At 44.7% G+C, this 24877-nt stretch overlaps 4 protein-coding genes across 6 annotated transcripts; 2 read left to right on the top strand and 2 right to left on the bottom strand.

The window, feature by feature from the left end:
- Positions 1 to 1563: 1563 nt before the first annotated feature.
- Positions 1564 to 4311, bottom strand: atp6v1d (ATPase H+ transporting V1 subunit D). Its single transcript, XM_019857798.1, has 8 exons — positions 4141 to 4311; positions 3130 to 3247; positions 2974 to 3053; positions 2795 to 2907; positions 2606 to 2709; positions 2321 to 2387; positions 2172 to 2250; positions 1564 to 2091 (listed from the first exon to the last, which is right to left on the bottom strand). The coding sequence occupies exons 1-8, from the start codon at positions 4179 to 4181 to the stop codon at positions 1947 to 1949; spliced, it is 747 nt and encodes a 248-aa protein (XP_019713357.1). The 5' UTR covers positions 4182 to 4311; the 3' UTR covers positions 1564 to 1946.
- Positions 4312 to 4372: 61 nt separating this feature from the next.
- On the top strand, positions 4373 to 7465 carry eif2s1b (eukaryotic translation initiation factor 2, subunit 1 alpha b). Its single transcript, XM_019857797.1, has 8 exons — positions 4373 to 4518; positions 5346 to 5588; positions 5684 to 5763; positions 6055 to 6206; positions 6333 to 6439; positions 6540 to 6637; positions 6756 to 6899; positions 7010 to 7465. Exons 2-8 carry the CDS (start codon positions 5348 to 5350, stop codon positions 7133 to 7135), a joined length of 948 nt encoding a protein of 315 aa, XP_019713356.1. The 5' UTR covers positions 4373 to 4518; positions 5346 to 5347; the 3' UTR covers positions 7136 to 7465.
- Positions 7466 to 7532: 67 nt separating this feature from the next.
- Positions 7533 to 17422, bottom strand: rbm25b (RNA binding motif protein 25b). 2 transcript variants are annotated; one of them, XM_019857793.1, is made up of 17 exons: positions 17366 to 17422; positions 16373 to 16473; positions 15826 to 16031; positions 15597 to 15654; positions 14545 to 14705; positions 14279 to 14461; positions 14121 to 14204; positions 11455 to 11714; positions 11199 to 11316; positions 11032 to 11121; positions 10202 to 10275; positions 9670 to 9820; positions 9043 to 9493; positions 8480 to 8760; positions 8297 to 8395; positions 8177 to 8224; positions 7533 to 8017 (listed from the first exon to the last, which is right to left on the bottom strand). In XM_019857793.1, exons 2-17 carry the CDS (start codon positions 16449 to 16451, stop codon positions 7925 to 7927), a joined length of 2436 nt encoding a protein of 811 aa, XP_019713352.1. In that variant the 5' UTR covers positions 16452 to 16473; positions 17366 to 17422; the 3' UTR covers positions 7533 to 7924. The 2 variants fall into 2 exon arrangements, with proteins under 2 accessions (XP_019713352.1, XP_019713351.1); XM_019857792.1 differs by lacking the exon at positions 17366 to 17422 and adding an exon at positions 16922 to 17288.
- Positions 17423 to 19005: 1583 nt separating this feature from the next.
- Positions 19006 to 24066, top strand: hsp90ab1 (heat shock protein 90, alpha (cytosolic), class B member 1). 2 transcript variants are annotated; one of them, XM_019857795.1, is made up of 12 exons: positions 19006 to 19137; positions 20110 to 20244; positions 20322 to 20528; positions 20721 to 20880; positions 20979 to 21112; positions 21189 to 21497; positions 21581 to 21746; positions 21836 to 22026; positions 22104 to 22251; positions 22342 to 22610; positions 22929 to 23262; positions 23515 to 24066. In XM_019857795.1, the coding sequence occupies exons 2-12, from the start codon at positions 20110 to 20112 to the stop codon at positions 23631 to 23633; spliced, it is 2172 nt and encodes a 723-aa protein (XP_019713354.1). In that variant the 5' UTR covers positions 19006 to 19137; the 3' UTR covers positions 23634 to 24066. The 2 variants fall into 2 exon arrangements, with proteins under 2 accessions (XP_019713354.1, XP_019713353.1); XM_019857794.1 differs by having other exon boundaries at positions 20976 to 21112.
- Positions 24067 to 24877: the final 811 nt, after the last annotated feature.

The raw sequence follows: 24877 nt of genomic DNA, 5'->3' as shown, positions 1-24877 counted from the left end.
GGGCTCAAAACGACCATGTATAGTAAGGTGTTTTTTGCCCAAAAAAAACGTCCATGTTTAGTAAGGCGTTTTTTGCCGAAAAATACAACCATGTATAGTAAGCAGGGTTTTTTTTTTCCCAAATGACCATGTATTTCGTCTCATACTTTCTGACGCTTCGCCAGTCCCTTGAAGCTGCTGAGGACATCCAACGTCAAGCCCCTCATCATCTTCATTGCTCCTCCTTCTCAAGAAAGACTGCGCATCTTGCTGGCTAGTGAGAGGAATACACCCAAGGTACGAAATAGTCTCCCGGTCAGGTTCATGCAGATGACATGAAGATCGATTGACTTGATATTAAATCTTCAAACTCAAATTCACCTTCTGTGTCCCGCACAGCCGGAGGAGCTCAAGGAGGTCATCGAGAAGGCTCGCGAGATGGGGCAGGACTTTGGCCATGTTTTTGACGCCACTGTTGTCAACGTTGTGCCAAATGGGGTTTTCTTTGAAGTGCGCAAGCTCATCGAGAAACTGGACACGGAGCCCCAGTAGGTGCCCACCTCCTGGCTCTGCTGAGCTCCTCTGGAGGGGCACGTGGACGTTCTGGAAGCCTCCAGTTGAAGGACAGGTGGTATATTTTTCAGTTGCACATTTACTCAGAAATGTGAACTTCAGCCATTTCTGAAGCATAGACGTAGCTTCATATTTACATGTAAATACAGAATTCTGGGGACGATGTAAACAAGTAGTTTTTTTCTATCCCAGTTGTATTCGGGCAGTAGGCAGGGGACACCCTGAACCGGTTGCCAGCCAATCACCGGTTATCAATAAACAGTATATTATACTGCAAAATTCCCCCCCCCCCCCCACCCTCTTAACACAAATAGGCCCGTTCTTCATACCTGACCAAAATGTGGTTAAGGCAACTGATAAGTTGATTGTTTTTAGTTATCATACATTTGCATATTATTAATTATGAATTGATTATGCCTGCAATGAAGACCGCTTATGCCTGCAATCATTGATTATGCCTGCAATGAAGAACGCTTCTGCTTTTAATGAAGATATAATGCTTTTAATCATTATATACTCACATTTATAATCAAGAATGCTTAGTGCATGTGTGGCAGTTTAGGGACGCAACCACCTTTTCGAGGACGTGGTTGGGAAGAGATCAGTATTAAGACTAAACAGGACCAAGGTTGGACAGTGGATGGAGCCATCAACACCAGCTGCAACGTTATGTTTTTTATAACAATTGCACACATGTACATAACTTACACTCACATAGTCAAACAAGTTCAGTGTGTCTTCAACAGCCCCCACCCTTTAGGTTGGACACACCTATGTAGTAGATTTCCCAATAAATGAGGGGGTGAAGGGGGAGATCGTTAGGGTGACGTGCAGAGAACTGAAACCTAACGCTTCTCCTCGTTCCCTCCTGATACCAGAATTGAGTCTCCTGTCTCCTCCTTCTGTTTTCTGTCTAGATGTCAAATTGATGGACCTGACAGCAACAGTGGTGCAAAATGGCCACCAGGATTTTTTGCGGAGGTGCATTGGGTGAGCCCCCAAAACAGCAGACACTGGGTACACCTTTTATTGGATGACCTGTTGCAATGTGTGTTACATCAAGGGTCTCATTCGGTAAACATCCTTTCAACAAGGTAATGGCTCTCACACACTCTTGACTAGCGCAACCATTTTAAGATTTACGGCATGCAAACTGAGGAGAGAACCCTCATCACAATTTACTATTAAATGTACTATTTGTACATATGTTGCATCTCTTCATACTTATATTAATTGCTTTGGAGTTCTGGACAAATACTGAAATGTGATTCTTTCCAGTATGACACAACAGAACATATCACACAACACACAAATGGTCTTCAGGAGAAGATTTCGACATTGCCCTGATGGGCACGGAATAAATAGATTTAAGGGTTGCCTTGATGACGGGGGGTTTACTCAAAGAGCAGGTCTTCGTCCGTCTCCTCTGTTAGCATGTTGGCAGGCTCGGCGATGGGGCCCAATTTGGCCAGGCGGGCGGCGATCTCCTTCTCCGTCCTCTCTCTCAGCTGCTTCTTCTTCTCCTGGATTTTCTTCAGCCTGAGAAGATGACCAATGACATGACGCGCTCCGCGAGACCTTGACGAACAACCCAACGAGGGACGCATGACGACACCGACCTGTAGAACTCCTCCCGTTCCCTCTCGTCCAGCTCCGTAATGATGTAGTTCAAGGTGCGGTCGATCCGAGGGATGATAACTGAAAGAGACCGCGATTAGTCTTGAAAATGTAGAGTTCGGGATCAAATGTTGAACTTGTTAAAGCTCACCGTGCTCAATTGCATTCACGCGGCGGTTGGTGATCTTTATGGCCTCATCCAGAGTGACAAAAGATGTCTGGGGACAAAATATGAAGATGTCATTTCTGATATGGTGTGTTCGGAATGCACGGTTGTCTTTGACTGAATGCACCCCACCGGATGTTTTCCAGATCAGCGGTGTGAAACTCTTTTAGCCACCGGCAGGGAAATTGATGGCTTGACTGAGTCGATGACTTTGGGGTTGTGACACATGTAACTTGAGCAGCAGTATTATGCACTGCACTTGGCCGGTACCTGTAGGGAGGCCAACTCCACGAGCAGCTCCACAGCTCTGGCGTAGTTCCTCTTCAACCTGGAGAGCTGCTCTCCTCCTCGGGCCAGACCAGTCAGCTCATAGCCTGACAATCACAAACAGGGATGTGAACTTGATTGGGGAGGTGGCGGGGCTGAATGCATATTTCATCCAGATATTGTTTGACTTACTATCTCCGCCTTCTTGGTAATGCTCAAAAACGGGAAGAGTAACACCTGCCACGTTATCTTTTTTGGCCCGCACCTTCACCTGAGCTTTGTTGACATTCTGAATGACTGTCGTGCTATTGCCACAAAGACGAGTATTAGTGTTGCACACTCATCCATTGGTTTTTAAACACGACCCTTACCTGAAGTCACCAGCGGCAAATTTGGCTTCAGCCAAAGAGAAGGCCGCTTCTCTCATCACCTCCCCCATCTTGGTCTTTGTCTGAAAAGAGAACGGCATATAAGTCCGTAATTAATACTCTCTAAAGCTTCTTAGGTTGTCACATGAAACCACTGACTTCGATAATCTTGCGAAGGATTTGACGGAATCGCATGGAGAGAGCGTCCGACTTCTTCTTCAGGAGGTTGCGGCCTGTCTGCGCTCCTTTCATACGAGCCTTCATGATGGTCTGAGCCCTGCAAACAACAGGTCATGATGACAGCCGAGCACAAGTGAGCAATGACATAGTTCACAAGGTATTCGTCAGAGGCAGATTTGCAATAAAGCTGCAGGATGCCACTTCACTTAGGATTGTGTTCTGTATCCTACCGGGCATGCCACACTAATTGATCATCATATTGAGGTTCAACCGTGGATAGAAAAATTCTACACATTCCTGCTCAAATGCCAGGTTTTTGGGGAATATAAAAAAAAAAAAAATGAAACCAATACCTGTACAACTCAAATGAAATAATATCTATTTGAAACGGTCGTGGTAAATAAATCAAATTAGATAATGCATTTGTTCAAGAGTGCGTGCCCTCCTATGACTGGTGGCATAGCTGTGTTAGCATTATACTATAACATCAAAATTCGGCACGTGGGAGTCTGCACACTACTGCCAGCATTTAAAGGGCTTCTCATTCATGCCATATACATTTCAGCAGTTCTTGGACTTTTCGAGTTAAATGTTACTGCATACTACCAAATACAACAGTACGCGATACATGATGTTCCTTTGTAATTTCTAAATGTATTCATCTATTGGGGAAGCTAGTTAAAACTTAAAAAGGCATTATTACGTGCAAAATTGTCCAGTACGGATTTGAAGAGTGCCACAATTCAATCTAATCATTGCCCACGAAGACGTGAGCGAAGTAGTAACAGCTCGCACGTCACATGACGAGGAGGCTTCCTCTTTTCAATTCTAACGCAGAAAATGAATCCGAATCGCATAAAGTTAGATCACAAGTAGGCAAAGCATGTCTACGTACACAAAGCCGAGCGCAGGAAGAAAAAAAAATCAAATAGCTATCATTTGTGGTTGGATGCTCAAGCGTTAGCAAGCGTAGCTATCGAACAAGCTTACATTCTGGATGGGAATACGTCGATCCTGTCCTTTCCAGACATCTTGTCGGCTTTCTGGTGATTATCTCAAAGGTGAAATTCTCCAATTTGTCGTCTTTCAGAACCAAATATTTCCTTCGTGGACGGGTTGAGATGATCTTAAACTCTCTGGCCGTGGATCAGCTGACCTGATGTCACGTGACGCCTATAGAGCAGCCGTGCGCATGCGAGGCTGGGAAAAAAAAAGATCTTTTCCGGGTCGAAAAATTAGCAGTCGTGAATCTGAGCTAACGGATGCTAGTTTACAGTCACTAAAACGAAGCCGAGTGGAGCAACATTGGAAATTTAAGCACGCAGTGAATCGCTTTCAAAGCTTTCCTTACCCAAACACATGACACAGGTGAGGTTGAACGGACAAAGCGGACGCTTTCGTGGCAAGCGGGCGACGTTGGCTGCTAGCCTTGCTTTGCATGTGCCGCATGTGAGCTGGGCACCCGGTTACTAGATCCAAGCTAATAATGCTATAGGCTTTTTTTTGTTCATTATTTTTTTAATACTATAGTTTCTTATGATAATATGGCACCATAAATTCCACGTGGGGCAGATTTAAATATTCGAAGCCGTGTTTGTCTTACTGCATATATATATATATAATGGAAATTAACACGTTGGGAGCTTTTCTGTTGCATCATCTTGGATCCGACAAAAAGTAGTAATGCAAATATTCTTGACGATACTGTACTTTTTGTGGCAATGGTTTATATTCATGTTAAGTATTCTGTTGGACCACTCCGGGATTAAAACCAGAAATTACTTGTTGGTACGATGATACAATATGCAAATCATGACTACTTGGAGCCTCAAATATGTATGTAGTTTACTGGGATAGCCACACTTGGCAAATATTTGGTTGAAATAGACGTTTTGACTTTAGATTTTTAATTTGTTACTTTTCATTCGTTTGATTTTTGCTTCGTATTATTTTTTTTTAATGGGAGTAACAATATTTGTTTAATGTATACTGAAAAAAAAATCACCAGGTATTGAACCATAATTCCCACACGATTCTTTGAGCTTCCCTGTTCTGAAGGGCGGTGCAGTATACAAGTAGGACGCAAAAGTTTTAATTGCCTATGTTGTTTAAATTTAACCGCTAGTTGAACCTCAAACTATAACCCTCGAACTCTCTAATATTAAAACTATTTTTTGTTGATGTTTTTGAAATAGCAATGCCTGGACTCAGCTGTCGATTTTACCAGCACCGCTTCCCAGAGGTGGAGGATGTGGTCATGGTGAACGTGAGGTCCATCGCAGAGATGGGAGCCTACGTCAGCCTCCTAGAGTACAACAACATCGAGGGTATGATCCTCCTGAGCGAGCTGTCGCGTCGACGTATTCGCTCCATCAACAAGCTCATCCGCATAGGACGCAACGAGTGCGTGGTGGTCATCCGAGTAGACAAAGAGAAAGGTTAGTTAGCGCGGCCGCCAAGTGCCCTTTGCTACTCGCTGTTCATGTTTTGTGGAAAGAGCCTCAACCATGTTTCTGCTCTGCTTCCCCATTAGGATACATTGATCTATCAAAAAGAAGAGTTTCACCAGAAGAGGCCATCAAGTGTGAAGATAAATTCACCAAATCTAAAACTGTTAGTCAGATTGACATTATTTGACAGCAATCCTGTTGGTTTTTTTTCCATTTCCTAACTGTAATTGATTGTAATCATTGTCTACAGACGATTTTATTTTAAATACAATTCTGAACTAATTATGACTTTACTCATGCGCTGGTGTAGGCTACTACAGGATGTTCTGACTTGTAATTATGGTTATGGTTAAAATAATTGATTCATGTGTGTTAATACACGCAGGATTGCTCACACTGAAATGATCAACTTTTGCCCATTGAGCCGACACTGACCTGTGATGTGTGTGCGTAGGTATACAGCATCCTGCGACACGTGGCCGAAGTGCTGGAGTACAGCAAAGACGAGCAGCTGGAGAGCTTGTACCAGCGCACCGCCTGGGTCTTTGACGAGAAGTACAAGCGGCCGGGATACGGCGCCTACGACGTCTTCAAACAGGCCGTGTCGTAAGTGCTCCAGCACTTTGTCACGCAGACCAACACCGTTGATCCTTCACAAATTGAAGCCGGCGGGAATTTTTCTGACAAAATGGGACTTGTTAATTCCATACCATGACGCGTGTTCTGGTGCAGTGATCCTTCTATCCTGTGTGACCTGGACCTGACAGAAGAAGAGAGGGCTGTGCTTATTGACAACATCAACAGGCGACTCACGCCGCAGGCCGTCAAGATCCGAGCAGGTGAGAAAAGAATTTTGAAAAAGATTCGATTTCTAATAACATCACTTTAATTCATGATTAACAGAAAGAAAAACCTCACCTTTTCTTGTCTTGATGACAGACATTGAAGTGGCTTGTTACGGCTACGAGGGCATCGATGCCGTGAAGGATGCGCTGAGGGCGGGACTGGGCTGCTCGACAGAGGCCATGCCCATTAAGGTGACATCACGACCACCAGCACGGAGTTGAAAGAGCTTTGACCTTTCTTCCTCATACTGACTACAGTGAGTCTGCTGTAAACAATGTCGATGAGAAAGAGGCCGATCTTTCCCCACAGATTAACCTGATCGCTCCTCCCCGCTATGTGATGACCACCACCACTTTGGAGCGCACGGAGGGCCTCTCCGTCCTCAACCAGGCCATGGCGGCCATCAAGGAGAAAATTGAAGAGAAGAGGGGCGTCTTTAACATCCAAATGGAGGTGAGCCAAAGCATTGATGTGGTTTTCGATGAACAACTAATACGGGAGGACCTCCCATTCCTAGATAGACATACGGCAAACCAAATGCACGTCACAACTGTTCCCTTCAGCCCAAGGTAGTGACGGACACTGATGAGACGGAGCTGGCCCGGCAGCTGGAGCGGCTAGAGAGGGAAAATGCCGAGGTGGACGGAGACGACGATGCAGAGGAGATGGAGGCTAAAACAGAGGACTAAAGAAACATGGATACAGTCAGTTCATCAATGACAAACTGCTATTAAAAGTGCTTCTTTTGGACTTTTAACAGCAGTTTTCTGTTTAGCCTGCTTGCTTAAGAAGGTATTTGACACATTGAGTCGTTCAAGGGCAGTGTGCTTCTATTTTGTAATGACATCGCCGTGACCTTCAAACAAGTATCCATGGGGTTGTCACGTAACAGGGGGTGCAAACAAAAAAAACCGCAGGATCTGCTGTCTGCCCGTCATTCAGTGGTGACATTTACAGGGGTTTTGCTGATAGGATCTACTCGTCTGTTCCCTTGGCAACAATAAAAATCTTGATCTCGACATGTCATAAGCATCTTCATTTCCTAGCTTCAACACATTTAAGTTTTACAGTCAACCAGAAAAAAAGTATAAAACAACAAATTTTTATTGAAATGGTCACCAATACAAAACACAATGGAGAGCATCTCTAACTAAAATTTTCCTGTCGAGGTTTTAACAAATGTATTTTGGCTGAAATGATGAAATTAATGACATGGCCCCCACAAAGCCGTCATTGCAGGTGTGCACACAAATGAAGCAACCCACATTCAAACGACACGTTGATTAGCTCCCCACCAACAAGAAGTTCAAGTACTTTGATTAAAAACAAGCAAATGGTCCTTTTCAGGAAATTATTTTACCCGAGAGTGAAATTATTTACAACGAAAATGGTGAAGCGGCAGCTAAGGACAAGTTGCAAGGGCCATGACCAAGCTCTCCTCAATCTATTATACATGATAACGAAGAACGGCATTTCTTTTATTTTACCAGACCAATCTTCTTGGCTTCCGTTTCATAGATGAGCAACCTCCACATCTTTACAATGAAGACTTCAGCCTTGCATATAAGAACCTACAAAAAAAAAGAAAAAAAGAAAAAAGTGATTCATGTGAAGCAATTTGTTGGCAGCATAAAATCACACAGCCCTACGAAATGGCAAATGCACTATTTAGTAGATAAGTCACATGCCGTGGTGGGAAAAAAAAATGTCCGATCGTGTCAATGACTCACCATAGCGACGTCATCCAAGATGCCCTGCGGGGTGCCGTGAGCCATCACCTGCGGAGACAAGTGTGAGTGCAGCCGTGCCACAGAGGTGCGGGGGTAAGCGACCAAGGACGAGATTGATACCTTGGAGCAGACAAAGTCCACTAATGTGGGCTCTTCCTCTCCGATGTACTCGATGATCTTTTTATTGATCCATGGCCGCACGTGTCGTTCCATTAACGCCTGCGGAGAAATCCAGAAGAAGCGTGTCACGTGACCGGCGTCCCCATCCCGTCGGAGTACAAATACTAACCAAGTACTGCTTACCGTGTCCACCATGGACCAATCCAGAGGGTAAGAGAACAGATCGGGCTTGGCCGTGGGAATCTTTTCGATGAGGCTCTTGATGTGTTTGCGCTTCTCCTCCGAGTTGGGTCCCTTGGCCCCGTCCGCCCCCAGGCTCTTGTCGTCGTCGTAGTCCAGAGGCACAAGCTTCCTCTTGCGCGGCTGCTCGTCTGCTTCCTCGTCTTCGAACTTGCCAAAGACGCTGTCGACGGGCAGCTTCTTTCTCTTGCCTGTATTGGGCTGACTGGGACTGCCGCTCGCACCTGCGTTAAGGGTTCATCTCTGAAACGTTCACTCGGTCAAAGTCATCTTCCTGAAACTTCTGAATAAGATGCGCGACTGGAGGCACAAAAACAACAAGTTTGCCTGGAGGTGGTCTTATAGCCTTTATCTTTAACATGCTTGTCTGAAATTGTCTTTCGAAGCTCCAGAGACAATACTCTACGTCCTCTGGTCCATGTTTAGTGTGCTAAACATAAATATTTATTTTTGACAATTCTTTCAATGTTCCGCCCCTATTTCTGAATGAAGTAAAATGCACTCACCAAGCTTGAGGCTTAGGCCGATCTTGGGTCTGTTCTCATCGTCAGGCAGCTTGTTGGGGGGCGAGTTCTCATGTGGGATGATGATGCCGCACGGCGACTCGTTGCCGGGCGTGTCGGGCGACGCGTTGCCGCTAGCCGACGACACGGACGGCGCTGCCGTGATGGGCCTCATGGTGGGCTTGAGGCAGGGTTTCACTTCGGGGTTGTCCTCTTCGTCGTAATAGTTGTCTTCGCCCTCCTCGACCTCCTCATCCTCCGAGTGGGCGCTGTGAGGACGATGCTCCGGTCTGTCTTGGTGGCCACTGTGGTTCTCCCTGTGGTCCCCTCTTTGTTCACGGCGGTCCCCTCGGTGGACCCGTGAAGCCCTATGGCGCTGCTCCCGTGGCTCCTCGGGCTCCGGCTCTTGGACGATGGGAGGCCGTCTCAGTCGCTCCTCCTCTTCCTCCTCCATCTTGACCAATAGGATGCAACGGAGGTGAAAATCATGGACATGAATCAACGTGCAAGGAATGATGAAGTGACCTTCACAGAGACAGCGCTCACGCATGCTCACATACAGATTCACTCTCACAAACACACACACGCATACACGCACATGAAAGATGCTGTCATGAGATCAGCATTTACCCTGCGTAGCTCCGCGTCTGGGTCTGGATGCCCCTCGTCTAGCAGCCTCTGTCTGATTTTCTCCAGCTCCTCCTTCTCTCTCTTCCTGTCACGCTCATCCGCCTCCGCCTCCTTCTCCCTGTCTCGGAGGCGCTTCTGCAGTGCACTGCCCCTAGTGGCCGCAACGAGCAATGACACACTTCAGAACAATGGCTGCAGGGTTCCCCCCCGCCCCCCACCTCCGTCGCACGTCTGCCACTAGACTGTAAATATAGGCCATTGGCATTTATCGACTTTGACAGTATCAAACAGAACTGAACTACTTCATCTTTGTTAAGGTAGATATCTATAATAACCTCTTTGGCGTGTTTAGGTATACAAAGGCAGTACTGTCCGTTGGTTTTAGTTTGCCCAAAAATAGCTGACTTACTCTGCAGGTCATCGAGCCCAATTCAGATCAAAATGGTGTCACCTGGACAATGCAGTGTAAAAATACAGCCAAACTGGGCTTTCGGGTGGTGTGACGACCTACATTGGCTTTCGTGCATCCTACCTGTAGTATTTAGGGTCATCTCTGTCATCGTCATAGTCTTCCAGGAAGCCTTTTAGCCGTTTGCCTTCCTTTACCTGACACAGAAATGAAACGGGAACACCTTACAGCCATTCTTAACTACAGCGGAATCTAATGCTGGAAAAAAATAATAGGCCTTAAATCAGAGCGTGCGGTGTCAACACATCGAGACACGAGACCACATTTCTGCCAACAATTGCAACAATGCACTTTCTGGGAGGATGGTGCGAAGAATGTGAAAGGAGAAGAATGTCCAACTAAGTTTTCTGTGGGATAAGAGCAAACACAAAAGACTTCAACTTAATTGTTTCACCAGTTGTCGACACGATTGAGTATGAACATGGATGACGCCGCAGACGTTTATTTCTTTCATTAGCAAGTTGGTTCCCATTCCCACGTTCTTGAAAGAACCCTCTGTCGGCATTTGTCTTCACATTTTTTTGTGAAACAAGGACTTTGGAATGCAACAAGAGCAATCTCGAAACATCTCAAATCAGTCTCATCTGTTTGACAAGGTGAATGAAGACGTACGTTAGCTCCTTGAGCCGCAGAGCGACAGGCTAGTTGCTATATCATTGTTACCTGTGATTAGAAAGGTTAGTATCGCTCCTTTTTTTTTCTTTTTTTTTAAGAACCCCAAAAACTGAACTGTCATCACACAACCACATTTGGACACAGCTGAACAACCAGGAATCCAAAGTATCCCAGTGGCGCATAACCGCTAAATGGGTGTTGCAAGGAGGAAAGAAGAAAGAGGTAAGTGGACATTTTCACTTGATTTAGGCAGAGCCGAGTAACAAAATCTCTCTCACCATCTCTCGTCGGCGCTCCTCTTCCCTCTCAACATCTTTGGCATAATCCCGCGCTTTCTTCCTCTCCCTGAGCTCCCAGTTTTTTAAGCGCTGTTGTCAAAATGAGGCGAGATGAACCACACCACCACCAAAGTCAAACAAAAGCGCTCCTCTGAGTGCACTCCTACCTCCTGATAGGCTGCTTCTTTGTCTCGGAGCTTCCTCTCCAGCCTCCTGCGTTCATGCACCTCCTCCTCATCGTCTTGGTCTCGTTTCTTTTCTCGCTCTCGATCGCGGCTCTTCTCCCTGTTGCAAAAAAAAAAAAGAAGTGCTGCACTTGTTTGCATATAAGCGGGAGACCGTAAAAACTACATCAGTTGGTTCGTACACAACATTCCAGCCTCCATGAATTATATAAAAGTATTTTTTTTTTTTTTGCGTTACCTGGAGCGGCTGCGGGCAATGCTCTTGTCTCGACTTCTGTCCCTTTCCCAGTCTCGCGCTCTGGTCCTGCGCTCGCGGTCTTTGTCTCGGTCCCGCTCGCGCTCTCGTTCCCTGTCCTTCTCGCGTTCCCTCTCACGCTCCTTCTCCTTCTCGCGGTCCCTTCGCTCCCTTTCGCGCTCGCGCTCCTTTTCCCGCTCGCGCTTCTCCCGCTCAAACTCCAGACGCTCCTTCTCCCGCTTGTCCTTCTCCTCCTCCCGTTTCTGTCGGAGGAAAGCACACAGAGGTTCAGTGGACGGACGGCATGGAGCGAGGCCAACTTTTGCACTCAACTTGCTTCAGTGGCAAGACGAGGAGCTTTTCATATGCTCTCACTCGTCCATGCAACGGCTACAAGTCCTCAAGCTTACTTGGGCTACAGACAGTCAAGTATAGTGAAGATGTAACAAGAAAAATCATACGAGAAACGACAAAGGGAAAAAAAAAGGCGCCGCAAGAGACAATGCAATTCGTCAGTCTTTGCTTGAACTTGTTGTTTGGGACTTACAGGTGATGAACTATGGACTCAGCCCTTCGCTGCCCCTATAAGCCTTTTAAGTTAGGCCTGGGAGGAAAGCAGGTCACACGGTATACAAGGGAAACACGTTATGGATTTGAGGTTTGTTTGAGCATCATCAACAAAAAAAAAAAAAATTGTTTTGTTTTTTTTATTTCAGTGAGTACATTGGCATTCTGGCAAGAACATCAGGAACAATTTGAACAGGTAAATTAAAAGTATTGTAGAAGCTTGTCTTACCCCCTTCAGAAGTCTACGGCGGATCCTGGCGACCCAAGGCGCACACGCACACACACACACACACACACACACACACACACACACATCAACTCTGCCTTTGAGAGCATTACACACAAGGCTTTTTTGATGGGAACATCTTTGAGTAAAGGAAGGAAGGCACCATCAAGGATAAGTGGACAAGCTGACACACAATCATGCTGACAAACTGGGACGGACAAGCCTTGGGTCTAATGCAGTGCTAGACAAAAATAACCACTGGCGTAAAGTGCACAAAATAGATGGATAGTTGTTATTCTTTTAGTGATGTCACATCAGTTGACTGTTACTGTATTGCACTTACCTTTCTAACATACAGGAACAACGATCCAAGTCAGGAAAAAATGAGTTTCCGTAGTCAATCAAATAGTGACCTACACGCGAATGAACGTCGTGCTTCAAACTAAGTCAATGGATGTGTCGTGCATGGGAAATTACTGTTACTTATAGCCGATACTGACATGTCGCAGTAAACAACCATTTCATTCAACACAATTGTAAACCTTCCTATTGTGATTTATTCATCAGGAGATGTATTTCAATTAATTACATTGCCTCTTCTCAAATTGAACACCTTACCAATACAGTACTTTCTACACTTCAGTAAACAAAGTTGTAACCCTGGCGGTCACTACATGAGGAGATTCTGTGTAATGTAAATCATGTCAAACTTTAGATGTACAATGAAGGCCTGACTGAACATCTTACCTCTGCCCAGTACGTTCTGCAGTTAGGTCAATGAAAACCCACTGATCGCGATTTGACGAGATGACGCAGAAAGGCAAATACATTCTATTTTAACGCACAGTTTCTGTTCAACTTTCCTGGTTGGAGCATTTGATTTAGCAGGATGCTAAAATTAGAAATAAGAACAAATGTCACTCCCTTTGCCCTCCCAGAATGTAAAGACTGAGATTTTGTCTGCTTTCCAGCCTGGATAAAAGTAGAACGCTCGCGACGCGTCACGCTCAGTATATTAAGACTAAGGCAGAGCGAGCCAGGCAGTGAAAGACAACGAGATGAAAACAACACCTCCAAACATCACCACATGCAGAGGCACGTACCTTTAAAGTCTTCAGACCACCGAGCTGCTGTGAAGAGGGCACCCCCCTCTCTCATTACCCCGTACTTATGCATCATACTTAAAACTATGGCCACGGTTACGGCAGCGGTTATTGACAAAGGTTTGTGCTTTAAACAGAACCATCATCATTTAGAACAGCAGCTTACAGAAGACTCGCAAAGGCTCACGCACTCTTTGGCTTTCCGGTGCACCGCTAACGGGCGCGGATTGGTCAGAGTTGGCAAGGACGCGGGTCAAACAGGCCAAAGTGCAGTGCAGTTGCCCCTCTGTGAGTCCTCAAGAGGGGGGCACCCAGTTGATGTAGAAAGTAAAGGAAGGCTCATACTTACATCCTATCCTCGCAACTTTTTCCAAAGCTCTGAGATTCATCTTGCTTTAGTCACCATATGATCACTATCATAATGGTGGGGTTTAATCAATAGATTAGCTTTTAAGTAACTTTTCATCGTCTCCATGCATTGTGTGTGTGTGCGTACGTGTGCGATAAATGCAAAAATATCTGTCACACCTAAATAGATTCAATACACAATTGTTTTGAGGTGAGACTCGACATGAAAGATCAAATACCGCACAAGGTGTGGAGCAAATTAATCGCAAAGTGTACTTTAATGCTACCCAATTCATGGTGCAGTCCTAATCTTGGAACAATGTGTCAACTGTTGCTGAGTGTGCAAGCTACAGGAGTGAACTACGTGATCAGCTGCTGTCCAAAAACCTGTAATGTCAACTAGAGGATCAAAAGGGTGATTTTACCTTGTGAGTGTCTCGAAATTTACTAATCTCTCTGGTAATCAGGTCTCTCTTGTCATCCTCCATATCGATTGTGTTCAAGTCATCCTGTGGGATTGACATACAACGTCATTCCTTGCCACTTGTTTACGGCACAAGTCTTCGAAACCGACTTGTCGCACCTCATCTTTTTTGTCCTTTTTTCTTTTTCGCCGCAAGGACTCTTCATCCTGACAAGGCGCGCTGAGCTCGTCAGCATATTCCCGCATTAATCCATCAATGGCACCTTTGACGACCTGATCCTTCTTTTTGGTCTCCTCATCCAGAACCTCCTCTTGATCGTTTCCATTCTCTGAGTCCACTTTCTGCTCATACAGACAACAACGTCGAAAAAAAGAAACTGAAGCATAACGAAGACCAAGATTACTAAGAAAACAAAATGTCCTACCCCATTGGCACTCTTCTTCTTGGCCTTCCACTCATCCAGCTGTGCTTCAGTTTTAGGATCCACTCTCACAAGAAGGTTTTTGTCCCCAATGTGCATGTCATGAAGCAGCCGCAGAGCTCGTAGAGTGGAGTCCGGCTCTTTGTACTCACAAAAACCAAACGCTGGCACAATAGACAAACATGAGAATATTTACAAAGTCCCGTTTGACCGACATTTTTCTTTTTCTTGACGAAACTCTAGACACTAGAATTTTGAAAAATGGCGGTTTACAAATGTCACGCAATGTGAGGGTTCTATAAAACTATATATTTCTTATAAATCAATGAACTTGTTTGTGAAAGCCGCCTGTGTTTTTTTTTAAGTGTTCTTGAAATTAAGTATGTGCAGTGATACACAAGGACCCTTTCCCAGTTGTGTTCAAATCCGGGTAATATAACTGCAATAACTGTGCTTGCTGATAAATTGTAACAAAATGTAATTCTGATTTTTTTTAAAAACCCTTATAAACATTCCAAAACGCTTACCTGGCACATCATTAAAATTAAGGCTCATACACAAATTGTTGCTATCTTTAAGTCCTATTATACAATGATGAACTTTTTTTTTTTTTTTTTTTTTTAACAGCCATGACCATTATGCCAAAAATTATTTAAAACACAGCCTGTACAAGCAATAAAACTCTTGTAACAGTGAAAGTTTGAGCCTGGAATAGAAGAATACAATTCCCATGAGATGCAACGGAAAATGTTGAAATAAAATCTAATCCAGGGGTGTCAAACTCAGGTCCTGGTGGGCCGCTGTTTTGCATGTTTTCCAAGTCTCCCTGTTGCAACACACCTGATTCAAATGAACAGGTTCAATGTCAGGCTTCCGCAGAGCTTGCTGATGATCTGATAATTAGAATCAGATGTGTTGTAACAGGGAGACTTGGAAAACACGCAGGACAGCAGCCCTCCAGGACCTGAGTTTGACACCCCCGATCTAATCAGAACAGAGTTTGATCAACATTCCAGTCAACTTTAGCCGAGCCACGGCCTTTCATCATGGTTCACCTTGTAACTTGCCCGAGGCTCCTTGAACTCTTTTCCAGCTCAGAACTATTCCACACTTCTGTAAGAAGGGCACAAACAGACCCCAGAACAAATGAGTTTCAAACAATTACCAGTTCCCCAAAGAACAATAATTCAGACCATCAAATGTGAGCATTTAAACTGGTGAGAAGGCACCGTTCTTCATAATTAGTAAATGTATACCAGATCCTCATATAACCTCGCCCCTCACCGCGAGCAGCTGCCGGATGAGCATATCTGAGGCTTTTTCAGATATGTTGCCCACAAACACTGTGGTGGTGGGGCCAGCCTCGTCGTCTTTGGCTCTGAGGAGAGCATCCTTCCTATGGACTGGAGGTTTGCTGACCACAGGCAGAGATGACACTATTACAGGATTAGGGGCCATGATGCCCATGTGGACTGGGATCATCGGAGCTCCTGCAAATGAGAAAGCTGTGCATTACTCATCTGTATTTAAAATTCATGTAAATGCTGTCATTTTTTTTTCAATCAAAAATGAGAAAGCTGTGCATTACTCATCTGTATTTAATATTCATGTAAATGCTGTCATTTTTTTCAATCACGTTCAGTTTAAGAGGCATACACACATGCAATTCGGCCCTGTTGGACATCTTGAGTACACAACAGAAGTCAGAACAATAGAAATACACATGTGGAGTCTATTGCGTTTTAGAAATTGTTTAAAATGTAAAAAAAATGTGTTTTACCACACTTAAACACTGCATAAATTAGAGCATGTGAATTATTTGGAGTATTACCTGCAGGGAAACCAGCATACTGAGGGGGTATCCCAGGAGGGGGTAACAGTGGCCGGTTTAAATGTGGAGGAAAGGACATCGTGGGTCTAAATTGGACTGACCTGATGTGGAATAGTGACAAACACGCATTATGTTTTACTCTGAACATCTAACACAGACGATACTAGCATCAGAGTGTCAAAGCGTATACCTATTGCTTTAATAAAGGGAGATCCCAATTTCCCCGCATTGCAAACTGTAACTTTAGCGTTTGCTATCGTCGGTGAACGATTCCAGAATCACAACCTGCTAACGGTTGGCAATCGGGCTAAGGAAATAGACCAGTACCTAGGGGTCAAACTGCGGCGTTTGGGTGAAAACAGAAGTTGTGTCGCTTATTTCTTACTATAGTAGTCATAACGACGAAAACGGCGAGATTAAAATGTTAAGGCCATTAACCACGCTATGTCACCCGGCATGGCTAAACTATGCTAAGCTACTATCAGCTAATAAGCGCTAACAGTCTAGCGAAAAAAATAGCGCATTAAAAGACAATCTACATACACCTACCCAGAAATATTCCTTGTCTGAATGTACCAGAGCAGCCAAAACCGTTCTTTAAAGTGCAAACGGCTTTCAAAAACTGCTGGTGTTGAATTAGCACAACAGCTAGCTGCCGGCCCGCTGTTACACAGACGCAAACGCCGAGGTTGAAGCAATTGGAGGAGCGAGAGGTTATAGTTCCGGGATGTGGCCGGCGGACGGAGCTACAATTGGTTTCGTTCAACACTCAGCAGAAAACAGATTGGTTGTAACAAATCGAACAAACCTAACTAACATGTATGCTAATAAATGTTTTTATCAATATAATATGTCGTACTCGGTGATGTTTGTACATTTTCCTGTAAAATAAAGGGTCAACCGCAATACCCGTCCATTAATGGTTACTTGTAAAATAAATATATGTTGGAAAAGCTTAAGCGTTTATGCTTGAACTACATGTGCGCCACTTACCCCGGAAGTATTGATTCGAGGATGCAATTGACGTCATTGGATTAATCGGTGTTGTCAGAAAATCAACATGGATGCAGCCTGGAAAGTCAACCACAAACACAATCGTATGCTTTCACTTCATAATTCTTGGTTGCACACTGAGTTCACATGTTCTCATCCAAACAAAGATCAGACGTAATTTTCAAAAACAATCATTAAAGAATTACGTCACATATGAATGTCTCACATGTCCGCCCTTTACTGCTGCAAAACAATTTTTGTTCCGTTATCGCCTCCACGCGAATTGTGCACTGTGAGAACCAAATTTGATTGAATCGTGAGTATATCCGATGACATTTAAAAAATCCACAACGTGTGTTTGTATGTATATGTATATGTGTGTGTGTGTGTGTGTGTGTGTGTGTGTGTGTGTGTGTGATATATATATATATATATATATATATATATATGACAGCATTGTTCCCTGAGAAAGATATGGAAATTCCAATTTGCGAGTGCAAGTTGAACGTAACAAATATGTAGATGCATATCGAAACTAACTCAATTTTAATCGAAATAAACATTAAACATGTCATGTCTTAAAATGTTCAGGATTCATGCGACCACATATCTCACACAATATATGGCATTTATGTTAGTGTTAATGAAGCAGAAAATACTTTTTTTTTTGTAACTTGAATCTTTATTATTTTACCAACATATAGGACCATACAAGTCTGAACATTTGAATACAAAGGGTTTCGTATATTTCCACCCGTAGTTAGTTTCCACAACAACGTCCATGTATGGCTGCGAAGGTCCTTTAACATAGGAAACAACACAGAAAATACTTTGTGTGGTTCATCTATTCTCGCACTCAAAACACAATTTTATAGTTTCCGTATCCCGATACAGTGTCGTTACAAACATCACAAAAAGGTTGCCATAGTTTTTGTGTTGTTCAATGACAGCTGTGCGGCGATGGCTGCAGTTGACAACTATGTGACGTCACTCTGGTGCGTTTTTTTTTTTTTTTTTGGTAGAAAGTGCGAGAAGAAGCAAAGCACACCCTCTTCATTTCCAGTATCCCTGCGTCCGATTAAAAAGGCCCTGGCGTTTTATCGATTTATCATGAAATGAACAACGTTATGACACGTTAACTTTAAACACACGCCTTGTGACAATTAAAATATTTTTGTTTCGATCATGTTCGTCGACAATATTTGAGGACTAGTTCGTCCCTATACAATCGACCTCGAAAGCGAATCATCTATGATGCCACAAGATGGCAGCACCCATTCAACGCGTATGACTACGTAATTGCAGTTTAAACTCCAAGGTTACATGTATGTGTACTGAATATGCGTATTATTACAATATTAGTGTAATTCAAAAGTGCATATACGTTGACAGTAGCTATTAAATCACATGTCAACGGGATGTAGGAGTACTGACAACACTATCAATTTTTTATTTGGGGCCGGGGGTTTAAAACGTCACCAGTCATATGTGTCACATGTCTATGTCAGTTTATTTGATAGTATTTTGAATGCAAGTTTAAAGAAGTGCTAAAGTCATATTTCTGACCGTACTGTAGAAGGAAGCAAGTACGGATTCATTGGTACACAGTGCACCGCGGATGGATATGACTTGCACCCAGTCGAAACTTGCGTGTATAAAGATTCCGGTCTATTGAAAGCAAGTCCCTTTTTCCTTTTTCCTCCAGTCAGAGAGCAGAGGGGGACTTTTACTTGTTTGCATTTTATTCAAGAAATTCCAACGCAACAGACAAGGTTGGTGGCACCCTTCCCCTCGCTCGGTCGTTGTTGGTGAAGCATCATTATTTCTTGGTTATGCGATGTTTTTCGTACCAATGTGATGCGAGTCCCCTGAGTCACGACGGTACCCTGAGCATCAATTTGTCTGCTAAGTCTTATTTCTGTCTTAAAATCTATCACACATGCGCAGCATGCTGTCACGTAAGGTTTGTTGAGCGTTTTTGACCCATTGTCAGATTGTGTTAAGGATGCAGCACTGCAGATCAAGGCGTTGGGTCGAGTATTGGTTACATAAAAACAGGTGTGGTGGTGATCGTCGATATTTAGCTAATGTTCGCTCCGTTTATTTCAGACAAGGTCGTAATGGAATTAAGCGTTAAATTCTTCATCATGATTACACTTTTTGTCCTTTTTTTTTGCATATTTTTTGTTACACCGTCAACACATTGTTTGTGACAACAATCAGTCTTTCAAGTCATGCTGTAGTGAATTTAACGAACATCTCGATGCTATTACGGTAATTACAACAAAAAAAACCGTGTCTTATGTGTCGGCCACACTATTGTGTTCCTTCTGGTTAAATATGACCGCTCGGCGAAATTTAAAGTTTAAGTATAATGTGTGACCAAAAATTTGGGCCCACGTTGTATGATTTCTATGAATAAAACGTTATGTTGGTCGTTATTCTCCGTAAGCACGTGCTTTCCGGCAGCCATTGTCTGTGTGTTTGGGCGCCATGTTGGTAGAGGGCGACTTCCGCCATCTGGAGCAGCACGAGGGCGACTGCCTTTAGTTTGCACGGTTTACTCGCTTTTTTCTTTTAAACGCATTTCCGGGACACATTAAGTTGTTCTAGGAAAAAAAAAAGCTTGCCGTCTTTCCTAAAACCGAAAGTGTTTGTTTTGGGTATTGGTCAAAATGGCTACACCTCTGTATTGCTGCAAATAAACTGAATTCAGTTTAACACTGTCTGTCTTTATTGTGCAGATGCCTGAAGAAATGCAAGAGATTGAGACCTTTGCCTTCCAGGCAGAGATTGCTCAGTTGATGTCCCTGATTATCAACACCTTCTACTCCAACAAGGAGATCTTCCTCAGGGAGTTGATCTCTAATGCCTCTGATGTAAGTCTCACAGGTCTTGAGAGGTCGGAGTTTAGTTAAGTTCTGGTTTCATTCATGGTGCCGTTTTAATCAATCAGGCTTTGGACAAAATTCGCTATGAAAGCTTGACTGACCCAACCAAGCTGGACAGCGGCAAGGATCTGAAGATTGACATCATTCCCAACAAAGTGGACCGCACCCTCACCATCATCGACACCGGCATTGGCATGACCAAGGCTGACCTGATCAACAACCTGGGAACCATCGCCAAGTCTGGCACAAAGGCCTTCATGGAGGCCCTGCAGGTAAATGGCTGTCTGTGTGTGTGAGAATTTTTCAGTTGAAGCATCAGGGCACTCGAAACGATGTGATTGAGAGAAATTAGTTCCACTGCTTATCATAGTGTGAGGTTCCTATGGGCGGCAGTGTCTTAGTATGGTATCGACGCAGTCTTATCAATCCTCTAATTTTTGCAACTTCGACTTTTTTTATTTCAGGCTGGAGCTGACATCTCCATGATCGGTCAGTTTGGCGTGGGCTTCTACTCCGCCTACCTCGTAGCTGAAAAAGTGGTCGTCATCACAAAACACAATGACGATGAGCAATACGCCTGGGAGTCCTCCGCTGGTGGCTCCTTCACAGTCGCCGTCGACAGTGGTAGGTTGTCCAAACCCTGCTGACCTGAAGCCCGCCCTTGTTTACTTTTGACACCCTGTTGGAACACTGTGCATTCATGGTTGCGTAACTCTCCGCAGGAGAGCCAATTGGCCGCGGAACAAAGATCATCCTGCATTTGAAAGAGGACCAGACGGAGTACATTGAGGAGAAGAGAGTCAAGGAAATTGTGAAGAAGCACTCCCAGTTCATTGGCTACCCCATCACTCTCTTTGTAAGTATCGCTGGCTTGTGTGCTGCATATTGTGCAAAGCCTCACTCTAAACCGCATCGGCTAATGTGGCGCGTAGGTGGAGAAGGAGCGCGACAAGGAGATCAGCGACGACGAGGCAGAGGAGGAGAAGGCCGAGGACAAGGAAGACAAAGAGGACGGCGAGGACATGCCCAAGATCGAAGACGTCAACGAGGATGAGGATGACGACTCCAAAGACAAGGACAAGAAGAAGAAAAAGAAGATCAAGGAGAAGTACATTGACCAGGAGGAGCTGAACAAGACCAAGCCCATCTGGACCAGAAACCCCGACGACATCACAAACGAGGAGTACGGGGAGTTCTACAAGAGTCTGACCAATGACTGGGAGGATCACCTGGCTGTGAAGGTAATTGGGCAAAGCCAATTACATTTCAAAGGTTGCCTTGCATGAGATTTGGAGATCAAGTGTTCCTCATCACCTCCTTGCAGCACTTCTCTGTGGAGGGCCAGCTTGAGTTCCGCGCCTTGCTCTTCATCCCTCGCCGTGCGCCTTTCGACCTCTTTGAGAACAAGAAAAAGAAAAACAACATCAAGCTGTACGTCAGGAGAGTTTTCATCATGGACAACTGCGAAGAGCTCATCCCAGAGTACCTCAGTAAGATTACGCTTCGGCCGAGCGTCGCGGGGGTCTGCCGGGCCGCTCTGTTTCTGATGTTCTGACGGTATGCGATTTGTGGTCCCCAGACTTTGTCCGTGGCGTGGTGGACTCTGAGGACCTGCCCCTCAACATCTCCAGAGAAATGCTGCAGCAAAGCAAGATCCTGAAAGTCATCCGCAAGAACATCGTGAAGAAGTGCCTCGAGCTCTTCGCGGAACTGGCTGAGGACAAAGAGAACTATAAGAAGTTCTATGAAGGCTTCTCTAAGAACATCAAGGTAATTCGTCAAAAGCGTTTGTCCAATTCGTATAAATCGTGTGAGGTTTTTGACAAAAATTGCCCATTTGTCTCAAGCTGGGCATCCATGAGGATTCCCAAAATCGCAAGAAGCTGTCTGAGTTGCTCCGCTACCACAGCTCCCAGTCCGGAGACGAGACCACCTCCCTCACAGAATACCTCACCCGCATGAAGGACAACCAGAAGTCAATCTACTACATCACCGGTCAGCCTTCAGCTTGGCTTTATAAGATCTTATTCTGAAGTATCGCTCTAATTTTTATTAACTTACCCTCAAATGTAATCTTCCCCCAAGGTGAGAGCAAGGACCAGGTGGCCAACTCCGCTTTTGTGGAGCGCGTTCGCAAGCGCGGCTTCGAGGTCCTGTACATGACTGAGCCCATCGACGAGTACTGTGTGCAGCAGCTTAAGGAATTTGACGGCAAGAGCCTGGTCTCCGTCACCAAGGAGGGCCTGGAGCTCCCTGAGGATGAAGATGAGAAGAAAAAAATGGAGGAGGACAAGGCCAAGTTTGAGAACCTCTGCAAGCTCATGAAGGAGATCCTGGACAAGAAAGTGGAGAAGGTAGGCGGAATTGCGACAACTTTGCATCAATGCCAAAGCATTTGGACTTCCCCCAACCGTAGTTGTGTTGTTACAACAGGTGCCTTAGTTGAACATTACTTGTACTCTGGTGAGTCCACCCTGCAGAGTTTTGAATAGATTCAAATGCATTTTGACAAACCTAACTCGTGAATGTCATTTAACATTGCCTGGTCTGAAAAAGTTTGGTTTTGCGTCAGTGAACATGAAAATCACTTTTTGAGTCGCATGCTACTTACCCCCCTCCTAGGTTTGCCTTTTGAAACTGCATGCCTGATGTGCCGTAATCCTCCCACGCAGGTGACCGTTTCCAACCGCCTGGTGTCGTCGCCCTGCTGCATCGTGACCAGCACGTACGGCTGGACGGCCAACATGGAGAGGATCATGAAGGCCCAGGCTCTCAGGGACAACTCCACCATGGGCTACATGATGGCCAAGAAGCACCTGGAGATCAACCCCGACCACCCCATCGTGGAGACCCTGCGACAGAAGGCCGAGGCCGACAAGAACGACAAGGCCGTCAAGGACCTGGTCATCCTGCTGTTCGAAACCGCCCTGCTGTCCTCTGGCTTCTCCCTGGATGACCCACAGACCCACTCCAACCGCATCTACAGAATGATCAAACTCGGACTTGGTAAGAACATCCAGAGTGTGGGTATACAGTGGGAGTTGCATCAAAGAACCACTCAGATTTTACAGACGCCGTACAGGAACCTGAGCTGCTATAATTTGATTCAACTTGAATAATTCGATTGCAAAAGAAAACTTCACCAACGCAGGCCTTAACATTGATGTTGGTCAATTTTTAGATAATTAATTGATGAGGGCTCACCACTGGTGGTTGAAGCAGGATTGTAATCTGTTATTTCTCCATTTTGTCCCTTAGGTATTGACGATGACGATGTCCCCATCGAGGAACCCGCTTCCGCAGCCGCCCCAGACGAAATTCCTCCACTAGAAGGCGACGGCGAGGATGACACTTCCCGCATGGAAGAAGTTGATTAAACGCCCCGCTCCAGATTTCTCTCACTCGGTCTCACGTTTCTATTGTTCATCCTTTAAACTGCAGTAACTTTAAAACAAATATTCATGTCGTTTTGGTGGACCAGTGTTGCTCTTGAAGAGCATTTATCTGCAAGACCCTCCTTTTTAAAGAGAAGCAGTTTGGTTGTTTTTTTTTTTGCTGTAAAGTTGGTGGTGACCGCACATTTTGTTTTATCAAGTACCCTGTTGCACTGAGTTTTAAATGTGGGAGTGAACATGGGAATGGTACATTCCATTGTAGGGTCTGGTGAAAGTTTGGGTGAGTTCTGATCATCAGCAACACTGCACGCTGCATGGAGAGAGAGGACTGACTAAGATTCCTTTGCCTGAGTCCAGGCTTGTCTGTAGTCAAGTATTGTTTTGCAAAAAATAAACAATGCAATACTGAACTCAAGTCTGGCTTTGGCTCTTCAGTTGCGGTGACATCACAATACGTGTGCTGTCCCTCTATTAGCCACTAGGGGGGGGCAACTTGCACTACAGTACAAGTGAAAGCAGTGTTTGAAGGTTACTTCGCTTGAATGTTGATGTTTTTGTTTTAAGTTAGCAACTGGGAAAGACATTTTGAGATTTAAACTGGGAGCAAAGTGGTGACCCTTGGCCAAGATTTGGAGTCGTTTTGGTCTGTACGATGACTTGGTGTCTCAATACAGCATTGTATTGTTAATGGACAACTTGGCATTTGAAATGGGGCATGCTACAACCTGCCAAAACGTCGTTCGTTTTCCCATAAGTTGTGCATTTTATCAATAGTGTACAACCTCTCAGGGCGCGTGTCCTTGTACATGTTTTAGTCGACGTCAATGTAGAGAGGGAACTTTGTCAAGAAAGCACACCAGCGCCCTCTTGTTTTTTTTCTTCTACAAATACTTAACAGAGCAGATTTTGAGCCTAGCTATTGAATGGGTCTAGCAGATAATTTTTTGGGAATTCCCACATGGAATATTAGGTAACTGTGAGGAAAGGTCACTCAAATGCGATCTAGTCACTAGCTACTGTAAACAGAGTGCAGCTCATCCTACGGCAGTATGCAAACATTATACAACCTGTGGAAACGTGACTATTAAATGCTTTCCACCCACAAATGTGCAAACATGGTGTGTATGTGGGGGGTGGGGGGTTCTTAGCGTTTCACCAGTGGTCTGTGACATACCTTTTGGTGACCTTTGCGGTCATGCGGCTGCTGTCTGTCTGACTTGAAACTG

This window comes from Hippocampus comes, unplaced genomic scaffold (genome assembly GCF_001891065.2).
Source record: "Hippocampus comes isolate QL1 unplaced genomic scaffold, H_comes_QL1_v1.1 scaffold154, whole genome shotgun sequence".
In the NCBI taxonomy this organism is placed as follows: domain Eukaryota; kingdom Metazoa; phylum Chordata; class Actinopteri; order Syngnathiformes; family Syngnathidae; genus Hippocampus; species Hippocampus comes.
Note: the sequence above shows the minus strand (reverse complement) of the source record. Positions and strands in the feature narration are given on the sequence as shown.

Bases quoted from the DNA above. Each gene is read 5' to 3' on its own strand.
- atp6v1d (XM_019857798.1), bottom strand. From the start codon at position 4,181: ATGTCTGGAAAGGACAGGATCGACGTATTCCCATCCAGAAT. The intron at 3,248-4,140 runs GTAAGCTTGTTC...TGTTGTTTGCAG, and splicing joins GACGTATTCCCATCCAGAAT to GGCTCAGACCATCATGAAGG. The intron at 2,710-2,794 runs GTAAGTCAAACA...TGTGATTGTCAG, and splicing joins TTACCAAGAAGGCGGAGATA to GCTATGAGCTGACTGGTCTG.
- eif2s1b (XM_019857797.1), top strand. From the start codon at position 5,348: ATGCCTGGACTCAGCTGTCGATTTTACCAGCACCGCTTCCCAGAGGTG. The intron at 6,440-6,539 runs GTGAGAAAAGAA...TCTTGATGACAG, and splicing joins GGCCGTCAAGATCCGAGCAG to ACATTGAAGTGGCTTGTTAC. The intron at 6,900-7,009 runs GTGAGCCAAAGC...TGTTCCCTTCAG, and splicing joins TCTTTAACATCCAAATGGAG to CCCAAGGTAGTGACGGACAC.
- rbm25b (XM_019857793.1), bottom strand. From the start codon at position 16,451: ATGTCCTTTCCTCCACATTTAAACCGGCCACTGTTACCCCCTCCTGGG. The intron at 14,205-14,278 runs GTGCGACAAGTC...TCAATCCCACAG, and splicing joins AAAAGGACAAAAAAGATGAG to GATGACTTGAACACAATCGA. The intron at 8,396-8,479 runs GTAAGCAGTACT...ATTTCTCCGCAG, and splicing joins ATTGGTCCATGGTGGACACG to GCGTTAATGGAACGACACGT.
- hsp90ab1 (XM_019857794.1), top strand. From the start codon at position 20,110: ATGCCTGAAGAAATGCAAGAGATTGAGACCTTTGCCTTCCAGGCAGAG. The intron at 20,245-20,321 runs GTAAGTCTCACA...TTAATCAATCAG, and splicing joins TGATCTCTAATGCCTCTGAT to GCTTTGGACAAAATTCGCTA. The intron at 20,881-20,975 runs GTAGGTTGTCCA...CGTAACTCTCCG, and splicing joins CACAGTCGCCGTCGACAGTG to CAGGAGAGCCAATTGGCCGC.